The sequence below is a fragment of the Peromyscus californicus genome, unplaced genomic scaffold (genome assembly GCF_007827085.1).
Source record: "Peromyscus californicus insignis strain IS unplaced genomic scaffold, ASM782708v3 Scaffold_11__1_contigs__length_118956290, whole genome shotgun sequence".
NCBI classification, from domain to species: domain Eukaryota; kingdom Metazoa; phylum Chordata; class Mammalia; order Rodentia; family Cricetidae; genus Peromyscus; species Peromyscus californicus.
The window spans coordinates 11,494,286-11,519,405 of NW_026294402.1; the positions used below are offsets into that span (position 1 = coordinate 11,494,286).

The 25,120-nt window shown below is 40.9% G+C and overlaps 1 protein-coding gene across 11 annotated transcripts in view; it reads right to left on the minus strand.

Moving 5' to 3' along the window:
* Cep295 (centrosomal protein 295) overlaps nucleotides 1–25,120 on the minus strand; it is a 44,864-nt gene that overhangs the window by 12,292 nt on the left and 7,452 nt on the right. For 8 of the 11 annotated variants that reach the window (XM_052752780.1, XM_052752758.1, XM_052752785.1 and 5 more), the window contains exons 6-17: nucleotides 19,838–19,933; nucleotides 15,949–16,089; nucleotides 13,476–13,659; nucleotides 13,184–13,291; nucleotides 10,606–10,827; nucleotides 7,824–7,916; nucleotides 7,592–7,695; nucleotides 7,113–7,253; nucleotides 6,821–6,918; nucleotides 3,134–6,545; nucleotides 1,915–2,095; nucleotides 1,666–1,809 (exon numbers count right to left, since the gene is read on the minus strand). In XM_052752780.1, the coding sequence (XP_052608740.1) occupies nucleotides 1,666–1,809; nucleotides 1,915–2,095; nucleotides 3,134–6,545; nucleotides 6,821–6,918; nucleotides 7,113–7,253; nucleotides 7,592–7,695; nucleotides 7,824–7,916; nucleotides 10,606–10,827; nucleotides 13,184–13,291; nucleotides 13,476–13,659; nucleotides 15,949–16,089; nucleotides 19,838–19,933 (4,924 nt within the window). Of the gene's footprint in view, nucleotides 1–1,665; nucleotides 1,810–1,914; nucleotides 2,096–3,133; nucleotides 6,546–6,820; nucleotides 6,919–7,112; nucleotides 7,254–7,591; nucleotides 7,696–7,823; nucleotides 7,917–10,605; nucleotides 10,828–12,977; nucleotides 13,156–13,183; nucleotides 13,292–13,475; nucleotides 13,660–15,948; nucleotides 16,090–19,837; nucleotides 19,934–25,120 lie in introns of those variants that run through there. The other 3 variants (XM_052752804.1, XM_052752761.1, XM_052752799.1) reach the window with 2 other exon arrangements.

Consider the following 25,120-nt stretch of genomic DNA (forward strand, 5'->3'; position numbering starts at 1 on the left):
TCCACCTTGGAAAGCTCCACCCCTAAGCCCTATACCTGGTCAGTTTAGGGCTACCCTCTTCCACCCTGGCAGAGGCAGCCACTGTAGTGGGTAGCCATTCCAGCTTTGATCTGGAAGTTCCAACCCCCATTGAGACTTTGGCAATGTCACGCCTACAAGGCGGGGCCAAGGGAGGCGCCTGGGGACCCGAGAGCTGGATCGGCGGGCGCTCTCTCTGTTGCGGGACCCTGGACTGGAGAGGTGGACCGAGCAGAGCTCCAGAGAACACCGCTGGACTGTGATACACCTTCCCCAGACTCCGCGACCTACCTATTCCTTAATTTGTAAGTTACGCCATTAAATAAATCTCCTTTTAACTACGTGGAGTGGCCTTAATAATTTCACCAATAAGCCACTCTCCTGGATTCCTCCCTCCCAATAAATCTCGAGTGAGGTTTGTTATATAGACTTTCTCTCACTGGAGCAGAGCTGTAATGGCTCTGGCCGGAGTAAAGCAGAACTGCTACATTTCTGCGGGGAAACCCCCTTAGCAGAGCAGAGCTATAACTGTAAGCCCCTCCCCTAGGACCTCTAACTGCCAGGTTCCACCCACAGAACACTCTGTCCTAACTGCTGGATCCTGCCTCCACCCTACAGAGTAAAAAGCCCAATCTCTGGACATTAAATCCCACCAATCTCCACCCTGGAAAGCTCCATCCTCTTCCCAAGAAATTCTACATAAGCTCTGTATCCTGTTGAGGTTGCTGCTGTTTCTTGCCCAAGGAGAGACAGCCAATCACTTGGTTTTTTTTCTTCTCCCAATAAATCTCTTATGTGAGGTTTGTTGTACAGTGTGACTCGGTGATATTCCTTGGTTCCTGGCTGCCAGGATACCTTTCCATCAGAGCTGTAATGCTTAGGGTAACAATTTTTGCCAGAGCAGAGCAGAGCTGTAACGGCTCCGCCAAGCAGAGCAGGTAGTACAGAACTGTAACACTTTGGTGGGAAAACTTTCCCTTGCTGGCCAGAACTGTTACATTCCAGGAATCTGAGCAGAGCTGTAACATTTCTCTGGAGCAGCTGTTACACTTGCATTAGGGAAATCTTTCCTGGAGAAAGGACTTTAACACTTTGCTGGGGGAAACATCCCACTGAAACAGAGCTGTAACACTTTTGTTGGGATACCTTCCCTTTTTGAGCTGTAGGTAATCCTTGGCTTCCGACTGCCAGGATACCTTTCCCTTCAGAGCTGTAACAGTTAAATTGTACACTGCCTACCCCATGTGAGACTGAACGACCTACAGTGCTATATTTCTTTAAGTCAAAAATTTAAGGGCTTCAATACATTCTATTTTATTATTGTGTGTACATGTGATATGTGAGTGTTGGTGTGTGTGTAGGTGTGTCATGGCATGTATGTAGAGGTCAGAAGAGTACTTTGGGGAGTTGGCTCACTCTTTTCACCTGGGATCCAGAGACTGAACTCCAGCTGTCAGGTTTGTACAGTGAGCAGGAAAATGCTTTTTACCTGGTAAAAAGCCATCTCGATGGTCCCAAATTTTAGATTATTTTTATGTAAACCAGTTTCTCCTTTTACAAGTACTCAAGACTAGCTCTTTTAGTATACTGAAAAAGGGCAGAAAGCTATCAAACTAGTAAAATACTGAATTTTACCACGCTGTTTACCTGGCATGGAAGTCCTGCCACTTGCTGGTGACTCCACCTCCTGTATAGTACTAAGCTCATGCTGGTTTAAGTCCAAACCACATTTCACTTTGGAGACAGGTGGCTTAGAGGCTCTACCATTCAGTTCTTTGCCCAGACTCTCACCTATCAGGTCAAAGACAAGGTTAAACAAATGAAACATTGTGAACACACAGGAAGCTTTTCTTCAGTCAGCAAGCTTCAGGGATGATGGCAAAGAGGCATGCTCACTAGACAACAGGATCATCTCACCACTGTGCTCATCAAGGACATCTACTGAACGTGGCTGCTCACTGCTAGCGCTCTCCTGATTAGAGTCTCCCCAAGCAGAGCCTCGGATGTGAGGAAGCCACCCTCTCAGCTGTTCTATAGGCTGCATTTTCAGGTCATTCTCACCTGTGGCCTTCCTTGCCTGAAAAAGTGGATGGGATAGGGAAATGGGGATGTATGTTATGGGATCATGTGAAGAATCCACAAGATTTACATCTCACTTAAGTCAGAACCTCAACTGAATCACTAGCTCCATCACTATAGCAGTTTTCCCTGTATCTCTGTAATTCACCTACCTAATGGGCCTGACAATGTACTTGGAAAGCACCATGAGTTTATGATTTTCTTTTGCTCTGTGCCTATAAAGTTCCTGTAACTTTCCAAGTGGAACATGCTATTCAGGAAAACCTGAACCCATATACCCAAGTATAGCTAGAATAAACAATCTCTGTGTTTTATGTTGACAGATTAAAACTGAGATATACTTCTAACACTAAAGGGGTGACACTCCCCTAGTGCAAAATGTAGCCCCACACCCAATCCTAGCTCCCACTGTGCCCGCTGACAGCTTAGACCTGCTGTCCCTCTTGGTTCCCCCTTTTACTTTTCCTTCACAACTGTAAGACTTAACTTCTAGAATCAAGAGCCTCCTGAACATCTAGGTGTTGCAGAATTCTGTTTGTACTACGAAACTGGCCTAAAATAGAATAAACCCATTCACATTCCTGAGAATAAATATATGGCAATGTCTGAGTGACCACACCAGTCTTCTCAACAACTCAAATGTAAGCAGTCATCAATAGGTCTGGTCTCTATCAGCCTCCAATCATGCCAGCTGTACCATATGACACTTAGAGAAAAAGAGGGCATAGAGTTTGATTTATATACAAATGTCACAAGTCAGTAGAGAACACGATCTACCACACGATAAAAAAAATTCTGTTAACCAGTCCTTCTGACAATTTTTATCTGTGGTCAGATAAGAAGCCACTGCAACAAAACTCATAAATGAAGATAGATATTCTTTAATGGTAACTATTTAAAATGACCTTATGAAGTAGGTAAATCTTTGTTTTAATTTCCATACTCCCAATAACTAAAGGGAAGATAGTTTAGGATTAAAATGGAATCAGGTTTAAACAACTTTGTGTAATGCTGAAGTTTTAAATTCAGAACATACCTGACTGACATCCAAGAAATCTTTCAAAGTCTCTCTGTGTTTTTCAATTTGCTGCTGCAAGGCTGTCTGTCTCTGCACAAGTAATTCTTCTTGGGCTTTTTGCCTAGAGTGTAGAGCTTCTCGTTGTAGATTCAACTGCTTCTGAAGTCTCATGTTGTCTTGCTGAGTTAAAACAGGCTGGGAGTAACTCAAAAGTCTGTTCTGCAATCTTGGGGTCACAGCATCACTAGAAAGAGCTGCATGCTCCTTTTTAGGTAAGTACAACTCACAAAAGCTTTCAGATTTAGCTTCTGCAAAAGGTAATGGAATGAATGGGTGCTCTATTTCCTTGGAGAGAAACAAGGCAGGGATGGCATGCTCAGGAGAATCACCTTTGTCCTGGCTGTTTGGTTTATGTAAAAGCAGTTCTTTAGATGTCATTTCTAAATCCAACTGTCTTGTCAGGTTACCGTGTTGAGGTAGAAGGGGCTGTGAAAAGCTCAGATACTCACCACGGGCTCTGGGCATCTCAGTATCATCACTTTTGGTTGGGAAAGATTGTATGGTCCCTTCAGAGTTTGCAACAGGTAGTGCTACCTGTGACGAGACTGAAGAGGAGCTAATCTGTTTGCAAGATACCCTTTGCTCCAATTCATTTAACCTTTGCAAAAGCAGTTCCTCTTGCATTTCCTGGCCAGATCTAATGACTTTCTTTTGCATATCTAACTGCTGTTGAAGTGCCTTCAAGTCACCATGATGAGGTTGGATAAAACATTCACCAGGCATCTCTTCAAATCTGCATGGTCTGGGAAACACCAACTCTTCCTGGGCTTTCTCAGTAGAATGAAAGGAATTTGTTTGTGCATGGAGGTGCTCTGGATGTGCAGTCAGATTATTCTGCTGAGGTAAAGCAGTATGTGATAAACCCAATGCCCTGCCGGGCAAACCCAGCATCTCAGAACAACCTAAAGATACTGCATCACCACTGTTGGTTGAACGAAGTTCTTGTGTTCTTTCAGAGTCAGAGAGAGAGAACGAAGCGTGTGAATGCTGAGGTATCAGGGGAGAAGATGGACCAACCTGCTCTGGGAATACTCTTTCTTTCCACTCTCTTAGTACTTCTTCATGAGCTTCTTGTCTAGACTGGATGATGGCTTCTCTTTGGGTAGCTAATTGTTCTTGAAGGGCCTTCAAGCTGTCTTGCTGCGGCTGGATGAGCTGGGATATCTTCCAAAGTCTGTCCTGCAGCTCTGGTATCTGAAGATGGCTGGACGTCACTTTACTATCACTCTCTGTTAACAGGGGCTGCTGTGTTGTGCCAGAGGCAGCAGAAGGCAGGGACACACATGATGAGGGTCCTAATGAGGGCAGGAAGGACGAAAAACCTGTCTGTTGAGAAGATGAATTCTCCCGAGTTTGATGACTAAACTGTGAACTGTCTTTTTCTCGGTCTACCCATTCTTGGTGTTCTTTCGAATTATTTTGCAGAGGGAATGTATGTTGTGAAAATCTAAGCAGTCTTTCCTGAAATCCTGGAATCTTAAGGCTTAAGGGCCCTGTACTATCATTCTTGACTGATACAAACTCCTGGAATCTTTCCCATTCAGCTACCTGGGATGGAGAAGACAAGTCACCAGTTTGTTGAGAACCAAGTCCTTTTTCTAATTCATTTTCTTTGTGTGCATGTTCCTGAATTTCTTTTCCAGCACCAAGTATAACCCTCTGAAGGTGTGCCTGTTCCTGGAGTGTTGCAAATTGTTCTTGTCTTGTCAAGTTGTGGTGCGGAAAGCCACGAGACTCCTCCTCCAGTGCTGGGGTGATCAAATGATTAGAGGGAACTATAGTCTCCTCAGATGAATACAGTTCCTGGGGCCTCTCAGGCTCAGATTCTGAAACTGCACGAGGAGCATCTGAATGCCGAGCAACCACCAAGGAGAGGGAATTTCGTGGCCTAGACCTGGTGTCTCCCAAACTTCTTTCTCTGTGTAGAAGGAAGTCCTCTTGTGCTTCCCCTCCAGCCTGAACTGCATCCTTCTGTGTAGCCACCTGCTCTGGCAGCAACTTTAAACTACTGCGTGGAGGGAGGATCTGCTGTAGAAAACTTGAAGACCCATCCTGAGAACTTGAGATTTCAGACTGGCTTGGGAGAAGACCTTTCTGGTTTGGAGGTAAAGGCTGTTCCTGGATTTTTCTAGACTGTCTATCAGTCAATGTTAGTGAACTAAATGACTGCTGAGCCACCCGATGTGGCCCAGAGGGCCCAGTCTGTTCAGAATGTACAATGTCATCCAGCTTACTCTGTTTATGTGCTAACAAGACTTCCTGGGCTTCCCGCCTAGCTTGAAGGTTATCCTTCTGAACATTGATCTGGTCTTGGAGAAATTCTAAATTAGTTTGCTGTGATAAGACAGGTAGTGAAAAACCCCAAAGCATATCCATATTGCCTGAGGAAACAGTGGCATCACTTTCTGCTGAAGATGCCTGGATTTTTCCCGATTCAGCTGAGGTAGATGGCAGTGAAGTAAAGAAATCTCCAGCTGATGATGGAAAGAATACTGGAAGACTAGCCTGCTTTTCTAGTTCTTTCTGTGTATAAAAAGCCAGCTTTTCCTGGGCCTCTTGTCTTGCTTGAAGAACTTCTTTCTGAAGTTCTAACTGTTCTTGGAGAAACTTTAAGTTACCCTGCTGGGCTGTGATTGTGTCTGAGGATGACAAAGGCTGATCATGCATGTGACCCATTACCGAGTGGTTTATAGAAACTGTACTTTTGCTTATGGTTGTAAAGGGTTCCTGAACTTTTTCAGATTCAAGTTTAACAGGGAGATTAGTAAAAGAACGTTCAGGCACCAGTGGGAGAAATGAAGAAGGTTCAGTTGGCTTAGAAGATATATTTTCACTATCCTCTGATGTTATCTGTTGGGAATTCAAAGTTTGACAAGTTATTCCCCTCAGTGGTTGAGATACTTCTCCAGCATCCAGTAATGTTTGTGGCCTATCATAAGACAAAGTTCTTGAAAGTGCACGAGAATCTTTAGGGACAAATTCATAGTCTCTCTGATGTGCTTCCACCTGAGAGAAATGCTGTAGATGTTCCCGTGACCCCACAGACTGCTTGGCTAATATCTCTGATGCATCTGTTTCTCCTTGCCTCTGTGAAAAGTGACCCTGTCTTAGTGCCTGACTATGACTTTGATCTAATGCAGGGACCTGTGAGGATTGCACAGGTTGATATTTGCTAAGACTCAGCTTCAGTCTCTGGCATGGATCCCAGCGCTCTGATGCAGTAGTAGGCTTTTGGGATTTCTGTGATGGTCCTGATATAACAGAATCAGGTATCAGTGATGTGGGTGACATGGATGGGTATCTTTCCTTTAATACAGTTTGGTATTCGAGTAATCGTTTCCTGGCAGTTTCAACAGACTGTTTGTGTAACCTATCAAAAACAAATACAAAAACAAATATTACTAATTTAATTACTAACTAAAAAAAAAAACAACCCATCAAATTCTCAAATATTTATACATTAAACCCTGTAAGTAACAATCTAAAGTTGGCTATATTTACCACAGAAAAGTACATTCCCACTGCCCTTGATGAAAACATCATGGCAATTCCTAAGGGAATTCCAATTAGAACCTCATATAAAACAAATAATAAATCCCAAAGATGTAGCACACTGTCTTACAAAAATTATATCCTAGTTCATACCTGTTTTGTTGTAAAAGCTGATGTTGATAGTTACGAATCATCTGCCTGTGACAGTCTTCATCAGAAATCGTAGCATGTGACACTGGAGCAGGGCAAACCTAAAAATGAAGAAATGAAGTAATTTACTGTTTTCTACAATGACAGGTAAGTCCAAAAAGCTCAGCATACAGCTCACTAGCAAACCTGGTCACATCCACACTGGCACAGCACACATACTGATGAGGAAATCTGTCAGGTGGGTGGAACATAAACACCATGACTGCTATCTTCTGGCTTCCCAATAGCATCCTACCTCAGGCTGCCGAGTCTTCTTCCGTTTTTCTTCTTCTTCCAGTTGAGCCCGAAAACAATCAGTTTCTAACCTTAACTTCTGTTGCTCAATTTGTTCAAGTAATTCCAACTGCTTCTGCTTCTGCTCTTCTATCTCCATTATCTAGATAATAAGAGCACTATTGTTCTAGCAACAACATACTCTGAAGGGAAAAGTTCACATATGTTGCATAAAGAAGAAATACATGTCATCACCAAAAGGACCTCTCATCCACGAAGTAGTCTTAAATCTGCCATTGGTGTTGCCAAGGGGATTATAGGAGAACCAAGAGAAAGGGGAAAGAAGCACACAGCAGACACCCAAGGGGCAAATGAGTGTAAGGAGAGACCAAATGCATCCTGTCAGCTGAATGTTATGTAAGATTAAAAACACGGTATCAATCTGAGATTAAGAAGAACTGAGTTAAGTCAAACAAAACTGTAGCCCCAGGGCCTGCTTACCTGTTTGTGTCTTGCTGACATTCGAATTCTGACTGCTTCTTCCTGAGGATGAAGCAGTACTGAACTCTGAGGCACAGGTGTGACAGGTGGAAATACAGCAAGTGCTACAAGAATCACCAAACAAAAATTAGCTCCAATAATTCAGAAAGATGACCCCACTATGGTACCTTCTTTACCAAGGAAATGATGTGAGGAACCAAGCAGGTTTAATTTGAGGATGTGACAGAAATACCTTGCTCCTTTCCAGCGCCTGCTTGGCAGAAAAATGGCTTATCTTCACTACTCAGTGGTCCAGACTCAATCGTCAGCCTATCAGAGTCCATGACTGTAACAAATACCATTGTCAGTATGATAATATCATACTTAAAGGGAGCAAAATAACCTGCATTATTTAGATCAGCTCAACCGCTCTCTCTTGGTCCACAGCAAGTGGACCCTCAGTGAAGGCTCAGTCATCTTTTTGGTAGCTACATACATTAACCAGTCAACCTAAGCCAAATATTACAAGAAAAATCAAAGACTAAAGAGGTGCTAGAGAAAGGTCAATGTGCCTTTCCTGGGCTAACTAGACACTAGGGATTTTATGACACCAATTCCCCCATACCAGGGGCCAGTCATTCTGCACAGAGCCCCCATTCAGCCAGCCACCTACAATGGCATGGCGGATGACAAGGGACATTGTGCTGAATGGCAAGAGGCCTAAAGGAGGCTTGAAGGTTGAAAGAGGGACAGAAACACCACAGAATCACCTCATAAAAAGTTGGAGAATTAAATCAGGTACTATGTAAAGAAAACAGGCTATATTATAAAGACATTAGTGAGTCGGGTGTGAAATCGCTGATGGTCTGGATTGTAGGTAATGAAACAAGAGAACAAGAATGATATAAGCTTTTCTGCTCCAGCAAATAAATTAACATATTACCAGGTACTGAACTGTGGGAGACTTGTAGAGAGTTGGGGGTACAAAAAGCAGCTGTATAGGTTGGGAGTATCTAGAAATCAATTTGGGGCAAATTTAAGATGGTAATAGATCTAAAAGTGAAAGCATCAAATACTGAGTTGAATCTAAGGAGGTCAACTTGGGAAACACACACTTTAGATGCTATCAGTAAATACAAAATATTGTACAGTGTGAGTCAGAGGTGAACTAGGGAGTTCTGAATGAAGGAAAACAGAGCTGAGGAATGGTCTCTGGGGCAATGACTAATGGGTGCAGCAAAAGAAAACACAAAGTAGAGAAACAGAGAAGGGTTAGGAGGCCTAGTAAAGGACGCAGGCCGAGGCTTCTTGTATACAACATAAAATCCAACTACCTTTCCTCTCAACAGTTTGGCAGCAAAACATCTCCACACACAAACAAACACACCTTCTAAAACAAATATATCCAAAAGATAAATACAAAAGAAATACAACTGAAATCAGAGCAAGGAGATCTTATTAGTATGATCCTAGTAACTTCTGGAAATACATGTAAGACCCATTCCCCCATTCTTTAAAGTTAACAAATAAGGAAAGGATCTCTGGTGGGAATGTAAAGAAATATAACACACTCAAGAAACACTAACATGTGTTTGTCTTTTAATTAAAAAAGTTTTCTAAAAATTCTCATTAAAAACTAAAGATGTGGGGAGGCTAGGCAGAGTTAGCTGTTTAAGAGTGCTGGGTTTGGTTCCCAACACCCTTGTTTGCTCACAACCAACTGTAACTCCAGTTTCTGAGGATCTTCTGATGTCTTCTGACTTACTTGCACGTGTACAAGGTGCACATAACCAGGCATGCACACACACACACACACACCACACCAACTGAATAAATATTTATAAACAAAAAGATGTGAGTGAATCACCAGGCATATGGCATAGCATACATATAAAACACACACACACACACACACACACACCCAAGTGCATAGAGAACAAAGATGTGGGCACAGACCAGTAATAATGCAGAAACAATAAGAAAGCAATAGCCTAAACATTACAAGTAACTAAGTGATGTGATTCAATGACTTCCAGAAGTTCATACAATGAACAACAGCAGTAGTTCAGGAAACTCACTAAGGTGTGCAGCATTCTTTTGTGGCCTTTAAGTAGCAGGATTGTCTCTTAACTTTAAATTTTTTAATTGTACGTGTATGGATTAATTTAATTAAATTAATTAAATTGCTGGCTGTATGCCTGTGTACCATTTGCCTGCCTCGTACCTTCCCTTAGAGGCCAGAAGAGAGGGTCTAATCTCCTAGGACTGCAGTTACAGAAAGAAGACCATGAGTCACCATGAGGATGATGGAAATTGAACCTAAGCCTCTGGAATAGCAGTAAGTGCTCTTAAACACTGAGCCTCCTTCTAACCCATTTCTTTTCCTTTCTTATTTTTTTTAGTGATTTACTCATTTTTATTTTATGAGGATTGGTGTTTTGCCTACATGTATGTCTGTGTAAGGGTGCTGGATCCCCTAGAACTGGAGTTACAGACAGTTCTGAGCTGCCATGCAGGTGCTGGGAATCAAACCTAGGTCTTCTGGAAGAGCAGCCAGTGTTCTTAACCTCTGAGCCATCTCTCCAGTGTTGGGAACCAAACCCAGCACTCTTAACCAGCCTCCACACATCTTTAGTTTTTAATAAGAATTTTTAGAAAACTTTTTTAATTAAAAGACAAACACGTTAGTGTCTTTTGAGTGTGCTATATTTCTTTACATTCCCACCAGAGATCCTTTCCTTACTTGTTAACTTTAAAGAATGGGGGAATGGGTCTTACATATATTTCCAGAAGTTACTAGGATCATACTAATAAGATCTTCTTGAATTATATATATGATTTGCTTGCTATTTTTTGTTTTCCCATGCATGAGACAACCACCATGTACCCCCAACCCCATCTCTCCAGTGACACAGGCTGAAACCAGGGCTCTGAATCTCTACTGCGGTGCTAAACCCCAAACTCAGGTCTGAGCATTGTTTTTTAACATCTGAAGACGGTCTGTGTGCCATCAAACGAACTGCCGGAGAAAGCACCTTGCTCCTGCTCGGAGGACAGCGTTCCCTCCTCGAGGGTCACAGCTTCTGACTCCATGGTTGGTGCTTTACTCCCAGGCTCACTGACACTTGCAGTCACTTCACTTTCATCCTCGGACGCAGATTTAATTGTCCACAGAGACTTTTGGCTTCGAATCTTATTTAACAATCTTTTAAAAAGAATTCTTGAGGGGATCTCTTGGGTCTTCATTGCAAAGGGTACTAAAAAAAAAAAAAAAAAAGAAAGAAAGAAAAAGAAAACTTTCATTGCTATAATTACTTAAGCAAAGGCACAACTTTATTTTCAATATTTAAAGGTTAGTGTATTCAACAAAATAAACTTAAATTCAAATTTAGACCATTTTCCAACAACATAATACATATATACTAATTTCAAGCTTAACTCTCAGGAGGACATTCACTCTGCTAATCAGCTGTGACTAAGGTTAAGTTTGAGTCATGCACTGTAAGGTTTCATGCTCTGTGCTAGGGAATGGTCCAAACAGTTCTTAGCAGGCTACAGAGAAAAACAATCTTACAGCCTTGAAGTTAAGCACCTGCTTTCAAATCATTCTTGCTAATACATGAGACAAATTTTTCTGTCGTTGTAAGCAAATCCTTTCACTTATCAAAAACCAGAAACAAGGTATTTCTTCAAGCATCGTTCCACAGAGACAGCATAAGCTAACTAAGAACAGAACTAATAAACAGTTCAGCATACAAAAGTTGCATGTTCAGTGCAACAAATTTCACATAAGTGTCTATCAACATTATCCAGGCCATTGTGCATCAGCTCCAGCCCTGACAAGGCTCTTTGTCCTTCCAGTCAATACACCCAAAAGATGACTTAACTGAACTCTACCTCACAACCACACACTAGTTTACCCTGTTCCTTAGTTCTATATAAACACAGAGCCAGGTACTGAGGTAATACTTTCGGGCTGCTTCTCGGTTAACCGTTAATCTGTGACCTACCCATTTTTAAGGCAGATTAATTTTCACCATCCATCCATCCATCCATCCATCCATCCATCCATCCATCCATCCATATTTTGGGTGTGTACACACTAGGGATAGAACCTAGGACCTTACACATGCTAGGGAAACACTCTACCACTGAGCTACATCACCAACTTTTATTTGTAATTATTTATCAAAGAGGACTTAGTTTTAAAGAAGGGTAATGGGAATTCCTAGCCCTTTGTTATTGTTGTTTTCAAGAGACAGAGTATTGCTATTGTGATCAGACCAGCCCCAAACACCTGGTTGTCCTTGGCTCAACCTCCTGAAGCTGGACCACAACACCCAGCTTCCTAACTATTTATGAAAAGCTTGAAGACTGAGCAACATTATGCCAGATTGTAACTGGGATTAGCAGGAAATAGTGTTTCTTTAGATAATGATAGGCTTCAATTCTGGCTAACTAGAAATATGAATAAAAAGCTCCATTAAAACAACTAAACCCTGGATGAAATGGTTTAAAAAAAAAATGTCTTCTTAAAGATACTATTAGCCTAGCAAGAAAATAAGATGGTTCAGAAGAAATCGTTTCTGGGGAAATCCTGAGAAGCAGGATGGGTAAGCACTGACCCTGCTGTCTGCTGAGCCACAGCAGAACCAAACTTGTGAGACTCAGGGTTTGTAGAAAAGACAGGGAGAAGACCTTGAGCCCCCACCATCAAGTCAGAGCCATAGAGCCATTTCCAGTGTAGGAGTGAAGGGAGCAGATGATGAGATGTAAACCCAAGTGGCATGACATAAAGGCAATATAGGTAGAAATAAAGAAGAAAAATGAGGTCAGTTCAATGGTGTGGAGATGGTTTTTAAGGAGATACAGAAGTAAAAGAGAAAATTGTTTGATCTGCCTCAGGCAACCGTGATACCATCATTCACTTAATTACATTTATTTATTTACTGGGGAAGGGAATGTGGAGGTCAGAGGACAACTTGCTGGAGTTGGTTCCCTCCTTCCACCATGGAGATCCCAGGAATCAAATTGAGGTTATCAAGCTTGGAGGCAAGTGCCTTTACCCGCTGAGACGTTGTGCTGGCCCCATTGTTCACTTAAGTTAGGAAGCGAAGGTTTCAGTAAGCAAGAGATGACTAAGTGCTGGATATGAGTGTTAAATACCTATGGGACAACCAGTGAGAAAGTTCAACGTTGAAGCCAGGTGTGAAGGATAAGAGATCAAAGTCTGTACAACTCATCACAATACATGAAGTACCCAGCAGTGACAGGATTTCTAATTATCTGGTCAAGTCTAAACATTGCTGAGCCTTCAAATAAATCTAGAACGAAGCATCTACACAACCTGAAGCTCTCCAGATGCTATCACAGGTGAATGGCTCCCTCCAACAAGTAAGGAACTGACCTCTAATGGCAGAAATATGCAGACACTTCCTGCTACTGCTTCCAGTAGAGTCATTATCGGTGCTTAAACTGAACACATTTTCCTAATTCTTAGCTGATGATTCAATTATTTCCCGTGAGTTTTAACACTCAGCTTACAGGCTTTTACCGCCTGTCTCCCTAGACCACGTTAGGTCAGGGTCTGCACTTGAGGGTTCTCATCTTCACCTCGGTTTTCTCGCTCCATTGAAAGGTCCAGTTCTTCATCCTGGAGCTGATCAGACATGGCAGGCAAAGGCTCTGGCTTAAGATGCAAAATCAGGTTTCCTTTCACCTCTGAATAAAGAAACACAGAGACATGTTTTCCTTCTAATATGACTGAAAACAGTTAGGAAAAAAGGGAACTTAACTATAAAAATCTTAAGGCCCTCTTTACACAATAACCCATTACAATAAACACTGCTTATTCCTACAAATGACTTCCCACCGAACATCAGAAGCAACGGGGAGAGCCCCTTACTCCTGTCTGCACTGTACATGTCCTCAAAGGCGAACTCCAGCTCTCGCTGCCAGTCTTCCTTCACCTCACTGCGTCTGGACGGCAGTTCCACGAGCCGTGGGGGCATCTGTGCCACTGTCTGCCTCCGACGTGCCAGGTCCTCTTTCTGCAGCTCTTTGAGTTCTTCCATTAGTCTCTCTTGGTTCTTCAAGAATAAACAGATTAATGACAGCTGAGTCAAACTTCAGAGTCACATTAACTGGCAGGGGGAAAGTATGAAGAATAAGGCCTAAAATTCCCTCCTCTTCCATTTGCTCTGACATAAAACATACTACCCTAATTTCTCTAGTCAACAAGTGTCTGCTGGATAACATACCGAGAACATCAGGGGAAATGTCAACCCTAGACTCGTAATGGGACAAAGCAGGTAGCACTGAGAGGTGATACTGCCTAGACCATAAAGTCTGAGCAGTGTCTGCCACTACTGTTCTCCTGGCCGAGGAAAGCCATTTCGTCACTTTCTGTTTAACTGCCAGGGCTCCTGCAAGGTGCTGTAGTTCAGCTCTCCTGTACTTCTCAAGTCCTAAGTGACTGAGACTTAACTGATGATACTTCCCACCACTCCAAACTCTGATTCCCATGATTAAGGGGATGTGTGCATTTCTCTATGTGTAGAGTACTATTAACACGAAGTTTAATCAGAATGTCTTTATGAAGCTATCTAATTTATCTAATTGATGGTAAAAGACAAAGAAGGGGGATCAGAGAAACCTCCTCAGTTTCTGGGTAAGCATTTAGTCACACAGAAGAGGATGAACCAGTAGAAGAAAAAATAGGGGCAGCACATAGGAATGGTTAAAGGCAACCAGCAAACAGCATAGTGTTTGTATGACTAAGGCACAGAGGGCAAAGGGATTACAGACACAAAATATAAAACCGGAGGGGACACAATCCAAACGCCAATTACAACAGTCCCAGCAATAAATCCATTCCTAGACCAAAAGGTCTTAGGCCAAAGGTTCAGCCAGGGCAATGGAATCTATTAATGCTGAGATGCCATGGTTTGGGGTGATTTTCCCTATGTGAGAAATACTAGGCTAGAATCAAGACGAGTGGCCCCAACAGCTGTCTTTTGATGATATAGCATATGTGTTACTTGCTACTTGAGTAAATGCATTACTCTGGCTCACTCAAAGCATGGTGTGTCACTCCATTAGTATTTTTCCTAACAACAAGGAATTTTTAAAGTCCATGCATGTTCCTATGAGCTTCACGCAGTCCTCAGAAAACAGATGATGAAAGTGAGCTAAGGCGAGCTAAGATTGCCAAATACGACAGAGCTAAATCCAGGCGAACCGTGAAAGCTCACTTCCGTGGCCACTCAACACTGCTGCTCTGATGGAAGGATGTGTTCAACTTAGAACTGTTTCTCACAGTTTCTGTTGTTACTTCTTAGAGGTTTATTTCTTAGATAGGAATGATTAATAATTTAGACAGTTAACTAAATCACATTTCACTTCCAATTTATGGAAACTAAAAATTTGAGGGAGGAGGTTATAATCTAACCCCTACTATCCAAGTCAACTTCCTTAGGATACGTCCATTGAGGCACTTAAAAACCCTCTCCTAAGGTGATGGGTGTTTAAAATACACAAATGTAGTCAAACTCAGAAGGGAAAGTGAAACATGCAGAAAGTGAATCACTTTTATGCTGTTTCACCAATAAGCAAGGACATGAGCCTACCTTTGAATCGACACTCAAAGGGGCCAGTAAGTGCTCTGCTCAGAAAATACTTAATGAATCAATTACACAAAGTTATATAACACAAATGCAATCAAAATTACTACATTAAAAAAAGTGATTAATTGTCTCAGGTCCTTTTTGGATTGAATAAATGTAAAAAAATGTATCAGTAAACATGTAAAACAAAGATACATTCTGAGAATAGCTTTATTTAATCCAAGTTTAAAAAAAAAAGAAAAGGATTTTTGGAAAATTTTAATGTAATTGTACAAATCAGAGACTTTCTGTGATGGTTAATGTTGTCAACATGACAAAATCTAGAATCAGCTGAAGATGGGTCTTTGGGCATGCTTGTGGGGAATGATCTTGATTTCATTAATTGAGGTGGAGACCTGCACAGTGTGGATGGCATTTTCCCTAGTTGGGTACTGGACTGTATGAGAAAGGAAGCTGAGTAGTTGCAGGCATTCATACTGTTCCTGACTGTGGTGTGATGTGACTAGTTACTTCAAGCTCCTGCTTCCCTGACTTGCCCTCTATGATGGACTGTACCTTGAACCATGAGGTAAAGTCAACTTGTCCTTCCTCAAGTTGCTTTTCTCAGGGTATTTGATCACAACAACAGAAAAAGACAGTAAGAAACACTATCTTCACACTCTAGGACAGAACTCCCTCACTGAGAAGTTCTACAATGCCACCAAACAGCCTACCAGCAGCAGTCACAGGTCACAGGGAGATGTCAGGTCTTACTTGGGCCAAGTGGATCTTCTTCATGGCTTGGGATCCCCGCACATGGGCCCTTTCAAACTGCTCCAATCTCTCCTGTGCGGCCTGTCTCCGTAGTCCTTCCAACCGCCTAGCTTCTTCTTCAGCAGCCAAATGAGCATCTGGCTAGCAGTCAATCAACACAATTTTAGATCTTTTTTTTTTTTTATGTGAAACAAAGAAATAGCTTTAAAAAGCAACGTCACTAATAGAATTTTTCCTACTTACATAAAATTAAATAGTACAAAAGTTTTTAATATCTGCAACTACAACATTTGGCTATAAAATGATCAAACTATTAGTAGAGTCTTATAAATACATTTTAAAACACATCAGGCTTTGTGCATTTAAAGATAGTATTCCATGATTTTTAAGAAATTCCTCTAGGGTTGGAGGGATGGCTCCGTGGTTAAGAGCACTGGCTGCTCTTCCAGAGGTTCTGAGTTCAATTCCCAGCACCCACATGATGTCTCACAACCATTTATAACTATAGTCCCATAGGATCTGATGCCCTCTTCTGGTACGCAAATGTACATGCAGATAAAACACCCATATACATAAAGTACATAAATATATAAATCTTTAAAAAAAAGAAGACATTCCTCTAAATAGCAATGCTGATTCAGCTAAGAAGGCCAGAATAATGATTTGAACATTATCTTGATTTCCTAGAACTCATGCAGAAACAATGACTATGCCAGTTATACGTCTTGTTACTCTTCCTTATTTGAACATCTACTTTCAAATATATACACCATTTTATTTAACATTTATCTTATTTTAATTATGTATATGTACATCCATGAATGCAGGTGCCCTGGGAGTCCAGATGAGGGCATCTGATTTTCTGGGGCTGGAGTTAAAGCTGGTTATGACAAGTCCTCTACAAGCACAGTAAACACTTAACTACTGAGCCATGTCTTCAGCCACATAAGCAGCATTTTGAATGTAATCAGGAGAGAAAAACTTTGTTTTTTATATGATCAAATCCTATCAATAAACTGAAACAATAATGAAAACAAGTTATTAACTTTACATGCAAGATTAAATGCTCCCAGAGTGGGTATGGTGGTTCACTCTTGCAAACTTGGTACTTAATAGATTGAGTTGAAGGCCAAAAAGGACTAAAGTGAAACACTGTCTCAAAGAAAGAAGATGAAAAGTCCCCAGATAGTGAGATAAAATAGGTAAAGATACTGACATTAAGAAGGATTGCACTAGTCAAATAAACCTACTAAAGAAGTTAGCTTGACAGGCAGCGGTGGCGCACGCCTTTATCCCAGCACTCGGGAGGCAGAGCCAGGCGGATCTCTGTGAGTTCGAGGCCAGCCTAGGCTACAGAGTGAGATCCAGGACAGGCACCAAAACTACACAGAGAAACCCTGTCTCGAAAAACCAAAAAAAAAAAAAAAAAAAAAAGTTAGCTCTTGAAAAACCAAAAAAAAAAAAAAAAAAAAATTAGCTCTCGGCTGGGTGGTGGCTGTGGCGCATGCCTTTAATTCCAGCACTTGGGAAACAGAGACAGGTCGATCTCTGAGTTCAAGGCCAGCCTGGTCTACAGAGAGTTCAGGATGGCCAGGACTACACAGAGAAACCCTGTCTCAAAACACACCCCCCCAAAAAAAACAACTTATACAGATCTTAAATAAAAATTACAATGAGCACAGAACATTAAACAACACTTCACCCATTCAGGCCATAAAGTTTTAATAAAAAAAAAAAAAATTGCTATGGAATTCTCCCCCTCTCTTGATGATGAATTTAAAGCAGAATGTCAATTTTGAAAAAATCATGAGATGAAAAACTTTAAAACAATATACAACATGAATGATAATTATGTCTAATCCAGAGATAATAAGTAGGCAACGTGAAGAATAAAAAGAGGGTTGGGGATATAGGATGTAGCTCAGCTAGAGCTCTTGCCTAGCACATACAGGCTCTCAGGGAGCTGGAAGCTCATGGACTCAGCTATGCTGATCAGCCAGCCATACAAGCCAGGGATCTGCTTGCTTTGCCTCAACAGTACTATGGTTACAGATGTGTGCTGCCATTCCTAGTTTTAATGTGGGTACTGGAGAATCAAACCTAGGTCTTCCTGCTTACAACGTGGCAGGCACTTAGGAAATGAGCCATCTCCCCAAACCCTGTAATTTTAAACAAATTTAGTTTTCAAACCTACAGGCTCATTATATGACATTCATCTTATATATTAGCTGTATGTTGACGTCAGCACCCATATTAAGCAGCCAACCAAAATTTTGTTGTATTTAAAACCCCACATTAATGCTGTATTGATAACTGATTTCCCTAGTAGCCAAATATATACAATATGAAAAAGTATTATAACTACAGTTACACTAGGAGTACCAGTACATGCTTTAATCCCAGCACAGAGGCAGAGGCAGAGGCAGAGGCAAGCAGATCTCTGTGAGTTCCAAGTCAGCCAGGACTATATGGTGAGGGACTTTGTCTAAAAAACAAACAAGACAAAAACAAACAAACAAACAAACAAACAAACAAACAAACCCAGGAAAAATGACTGTTACAGAGTAATAGCAATTATAATAAGGAAATATCAGTCGTTCCCTCTTAACACTGGCAGGGACTTCTAAGTCACTGATGGAGACCAGCTCCCACTTTTTCCCCCAGGGTACTCTTGAGAAGGGAGAAGTGAGGAATATATAGATAGAAATAAATATAGAGAGACAGTTAGAAACATAGGATAACTCGGGAGGGTCTGGGTCAAAACCCACCAGCCCCTTCTGTCTCTCCTAAAGGGCTTTCAAAGGAATGCCAAGGGGTAGAACAAAAGACCTCCCCCAGCACAGCCAAGTGCAGACCATCCCAAACACCTGGTGACCATGCACGTGGTCAAGCCATCCCCTAATGCAGCCCTGCTGTTTAAAACAAGCTCAGATCTCACTAGGAAACTTTTGTGGGCTCCCACAAGTCATAATATCTATGAAGATAAAGGAATGAGAAGACAGCCATTCTAATATTGTTGGTACTTTTTAAAAGGCAGTTTAATGAATTTTATCAAATATTTCACAGTTTGGAAGCAGGAATTTTTCCTCTAGAAATATATTCTTAATATATAGTCAGATATAGATATAAACATATAAAATTATTATGTTTCTATTATTTAGTGAAGCATGAATTATGAGAGGGCTGTTAAAAATCCTTTTTCTAGGGACTGGAGAGATGGCTCACCAGTTAAGAGCAGTGGCTATGCTTCTGGAGGACCCAGGTTCAACTCCCAATACCCATATGGCAGCTCATAATACTCTTCAATTCCAGTCCTAGGGGTATCAGACAACCCTCTTCTGGCTTCTGCAGGTATCAGGCATGTGATATGGTACACAGACACACATACAAGGCAAAACACCCATAAACATTAAAAAAAAAAAATCCTGTTTTTAAACCTTTGTGTGCATGTTTATACATAAAGACAGACTCTAATTCATACGATATGAACCATTTTGTCTTCTGGTGATAGGATCATTGATGTTTCTCCTAGTTTACCTTCTATACAAAGTTCCATTTCTGCAAAGAATCTATTATTTTATGATCAAAAGTTTTAAAACCTACTTTATGTTATAATAAAACCTATTTTGTACAATGCATGATAAAAATATATTTATCATTTTAAAAGACAGTCACAAATAGTCATATACTTCTTCCATTCATACGGGATAACCATATATCTGACATGAAAATTCAAAACACAATTTACAAGGCTTTTTGTTTTCTTTTACCCTAGAATAGTTAGTAAGATTGTTTAAATTTTGAGAACTGGCCACACCAGACGTAGACTCAAGATAAAACTCAATGGAATGAACACAGAAATAATATGAACAAACAGTAAGTCAATCACCTGCTTTGTGCCCATCTGTCTACTCACAAAAGTGGAAATATGATGGTAGGTGGAACTATTGGTCTTCAATGAAGGAATTCTGTTTATTTCAATGTTCTGGAAAATAGGACATAAAATAAGAGTTTAGGTTAAAAGTACACATTTTCAATAAATCTAGATCCAATGCAAAAAGTAAAATTGTTTTTATTTTTGAAACAGTATTTTGCTATGTAGCCTGGTTGGCCTGGAACTTATAGCAGTCCTCCTGCCTCAACCTACTGAGTGCTGGGATTACAGATATGCACTGCCACAAAACAGTGTACTAAGTCATGCTATGGTTTGTTCTAAAATTTGTTCAAATTGAATCCCCACTAGGCGATGTTAAGAGGGAACAGGGTAGAAATTTCTGGGGTTATTAGGGAAGCTCTTCTAACGAACAGATTAATCCTTTCAAGGGATTAATGGATTCCAAGGCTGTTTCTAAGGTGAGTCTGCTACAAACACCGGTTTGCCTAGATCTCCTTATTTGTGGCTTTGATACTTTCCATCAACTCGTGACTGCCAGTAAGAAGACTACTGCCAGATGTAGTCCATCAGTCTTGGACCATGAGCCAGTCTTCTCTATGAATTACCTCGCCTACTGCACTGTATGATTAGAAACAGAAAATGCACTAAAACCAGATCAATGCTAAAATCTGCTTAATAATGAAAAAACTCTTTTCATCCAGAGTTAAATTACTTCAAGTTTTAATAAAAGTACTAGATATTATAATATTTCAAAGACCTTCTAGATATGTATATTATAGTCAATGTTTTTATTTCGGTTCAGAAGTTCACTCTAACTTCTAAGTTATTTAAAGAGACATTTATTTTTGTTATAGTATCTCCTACACTCTGCCCTTTACTGGGGACTGTACCCAGGGAGGTGCTCTTCCACTGAGCTCCATCTCCAGAGCACTTTCAAATCTCCTGAATAAAAACATGCTTATGAGACACACCCAATCAAGTGAGAAGCACAACTAATCACAAAAATTCCACTAGAATTCACATTAGTCTCACCCGTCAGTGTTTAATCACATATTTAGTTCTGGTCTAGAAATACTAGCGATTATTTAAGCATACCAACTGCACAAATCTCAGGAAGATGAAATGAGTAGTTCCCTGCTTCCACCACTTCGGCATAAAAGTAGATTTAGCCCATCATAGTTTATCATGACCTGATATGTAATTAAATCAATTATACTAACAAGGGATTTCTGAGTGTCCACTCTGTCCCAGCTAGGTACTATACAGAAAATAAAGTAACAGTCCAATTTCCTTGAGTCTCTTCTGTACCTGGTAGCGGCACTATCCCTCAGCTCTGATATAAAAAGAAGGCACACAGTTATCTCTATGTCACCTGGTCATGGTGACAATTATTGTGGGACTCACAATGTGTCTGAGAAAGCACCTGTTACACCACAAAGAGGTAACACTGACAAGTTCAGAGGGAGTGTTAGGAATTGTATGTGGCGGGACCCCCCAGAAGCAGCGGTGGGCTGGCAGGCAGCAAGGGGTTCAAGAGGTGCTCAACCCGTGGGAGGGAGGAAAGTGGAAGAGGAGGAGAGGGAAATGGTCGGAGTTTCCCCTTAAGAACAGGCTTTTATGGCAGGGCATAGGGTGGCACCAAAGGGCAGGATCAGAATATTAACAGGGAGAAATATGACTGAGAAATGATCAGACACAGCTTTAACATAAATGAGTGGGAAAAAACAAACAGTACTCAAATAAATACAAAGAAGAGGAAGACAGGATTAAGGAAAACCAAGTGGCATGAATGGGCTAACTAAGAGAACTACCCCCAGCACTCGGGAGGCAGAGCCAGGCGGATCTCTGTGAGTTCGAGGCCAGCCTGGGCTACCAAGTGAGTTCCAGGAGAGGCTCCAAAACTACACAGAGAAACCCTGTCTCGAAAAACCAAAAAAAAAAAAAAAAAAAGAGAACTACCTAAATAGCTTCTGAAAACTAGACATCTTGGTTCTTCACCATACCAATTATCTAATCAGAACTTTGTCTAGCACTAATTATTAGTGCTAGAACAGAACTAATGTCTAGCACTAGTATTAATTTTTTAAGCTCCCAGGTGGCAAATGTTCAGTTGAAACTGAGAACAAGTCAGAAGGTGTTGAGGGGAGCCTGGAAACACAGGGAGGAAAGGGTGAGAACAGGGCGATCCCATCCAAAGTCTTATAACTGAGGCAAAAAAAAAGAAAGAAATTAAAAACAAAAAACATTTCCCACTAATGAAAACATTAGCTGATTATTTTATTTCTGTGATAGGGTCTCATGTAGCCCAGGCTGGCTTCAAACTTGCTATAGTTGATTGTCTTATACTCCTGATCCTCCTGCCTCCACCTCTGGGATTACAAATATGTGCCAGGAGTTAATTTGTGAACTAAAGTTCAGTACAATTACACAACACACTGGATAGTGGTGGCGTAAACCTTTGATCCCAGCACTCTGGAAGGCAGAGGCAGACGGATCTCCGAGTTCAAGGCCAGCTTGATCTATAGAGAGAGTTCAAGGACAGCCAGAGCTACACAGAGAAACCCTGTCTCAAAAAACAAAAACAAAACCAGACAAAACCAAAACCCAAAATACCCCAGACAAACAAAACTTACTTCTTCACAAGGATATTAAAAACTGGATATAAAACATAATTCAATTTACAAGCAACTTCAAAGAACCAGTACTCCCAAAATCAAGGTAGTTATACATACAGACTGAAATCGGGACTCCCTACTAAGATTTTAATTGCCACCAATCCTTAGTTAAAACACAATTTCCAGTGAGCTAGACTTTAGAGTTTCATTAAATAAGTCCATGGACTTTCAGCACCGTTAGGATGATTTGCAAAAGATTTTAAATTGCTCAGACAATATCTAGCTTCCAGGCTGAGTGCTGCTCTGCTGTAAGCTACCACTGGACTTAAACTACCAGGGTGCAGGCTAAAAGCAGAGCTCATCAGTACTGACATTGGCTCACCCAGCAAAGGGGGTGTATCTAACAAGTCTCATAACTACACATAGAACAAGCCTGTTTTTCTCCTGTATCTAGTACTGTCTCCAAAGGCAGTGCAAAAAAGAAAGAACATGCTTTTAAGTGTGCACTATACTACCTCAGACATTACAGTGCTCACGGCGCTGAGGTTTTCAATACTATGGCTGTTTACATTTGCAGACCTTAATGCAGACTAGTTTACCTCAGTGAAGTCTAAAGAAATGGATCTATGGGAAGCTAGTGGCGCAGGAGAAAGATGATGACTGTAGAATCAGATCTTGACATAAACTCTGGTTCTCTATTCAGGTTAGTCAACCTTGATCTTAACCTTTCCTCACACGTGAAGCAGGGATAACTGTTATTCTGCATGGCTATCACGGTGAGTAAATGCGACATCCTAAAACCACAGATATGCAACAGCACCCACTCACTACACCACAGGAATAGTTCTTGGATAAGAGTTTAGTATATCCAAATTATATTCTTTCCTTGGATTAAATAAACAAAAACCTTGTGTTTTATTTGTTTGCTTGGTTTTTCATGAGTGGGTCTCATCTCACATCGTCTAAGGTAGTTTCTAACTTGCCATGTAGGCAAGACTGGCCTTGAACTTTTTTTTTTTTTTTAATTTTTTCATTTTACATACCAACCACAGTTCTCCCTCCCACCCCACCACCTCCCATCTACTCCTCCAAAAGGGTATGGCCTTGAACTCTTGATCTTCCTACCTCCACCTCCAGGAGAATGCTGCCATGCCCTGCTAAGATATTCTTAGTTTGAGAAGCCTAAGTAGTTTACACCTCTTTCCTCAGGTTTCTCCGTATTTGAATTTTTATCTATGTGAAGAAACAGTGACCCAGATGTACCTGTATTTTCTATATATGACACAAGGTCTTAAAGGGCACACCTTATCTTCAGGGTTCCCAAACACTCCACAACTCAGCCCTTTAAACAAAGTCCTATTCTTTCCTTTGGTATCACAAACTCACAACCAGCTCAAAATATATTCTAGGACACTGTTCTTTCCCAAACACCTGAGTAGGTCTGAATAAAGAACCTACTGTAAAACATTGTTTTTTAACCAAACAGGAATACAATCGCCCAGATCTTAGTTTGTAAGAGCTATATAGCTGCAAACAACAACACACAAGGAAACACACAAACAAGGCAAGGCTCTCTGAAGACCCAGAAGTGGGGCTGTGTATGTTCACAGGGAGCCAGTCATCTGCTGGGCTAGAGAACAAAGAAGCACCTGAGAAACATGGATACAGGGCCAGCTTGAAGAGCTTTCTCCTCTATGATATGAACTTCAGAAAGAGAAAAGAATAATGACAATAGCTGTGTGTAGAATAAAAGTCAATACCTTCAGAATGATACTCACAAAAATGAAAGACATCCACTCCACTGCCAAAAAAAAAAAAAAAAAAAAGCAACAACAAATTTGCTGCCCTGGAACTGATAATTCTACCCATCCTGCACTCTGAAAAGGCATTTTACTTCAAGAAGCTAAAGTTATTTTGGCTTATGAATATTGGAAAATGATAAAAGCTATCAAAAGGCACCATAGGTTAAAACACTGCCTGCAGTCTACTATCTTGCATGGTCCTGGGGGAGTGGCTGAAATAGGGTACTTTCACCTGGGCGCCACTGGATCATGTATTACATGGCAGGTGGCCCAGTGAGAGGAGAGAAAACAACAGAAGGGAAGACCCCAGAGTCTGACTCTCAAGCTGACCACACACACACACACACACACACACACACACACACACACACACACACAGGATAGACAGACTCACGCCAGTATTAAGTTTCCAAGCTTTTTTTAGAAAGTCTCTATTTAACTTTTCACATAAAGTAACTGTAATTTTGACAGTCATCTATATAGCCACTCCAATGACTATAAAATGTTAATATAAATAAGAGAACCGATTCTTTCTTTCCTTTTCCCTTAGAAACAGAGTCTTTACTGTTTTGCTCACTAGTTATCTCCTGCCTTAGCTTCACAAGTGCTGAGAATATAGGTATGAGCCAGCATGTCCATTCTAGTACTCATAAAATTCAACTCTTTTAAACATGTAAACAAAATTGAGTCTAATCACAAAGTACACACCCTACTACTATAAATAACCTTCTCATGACCTTATGACTGTAAACCAAGTTTTAAATGTATCTGAGCTCTACTTCTTTATTAGATTGTGAGAGGCCAAATCCAGAATGTAGGCTATCTATAAGACAACTAATATAACGATTTTTTTTTTTGAC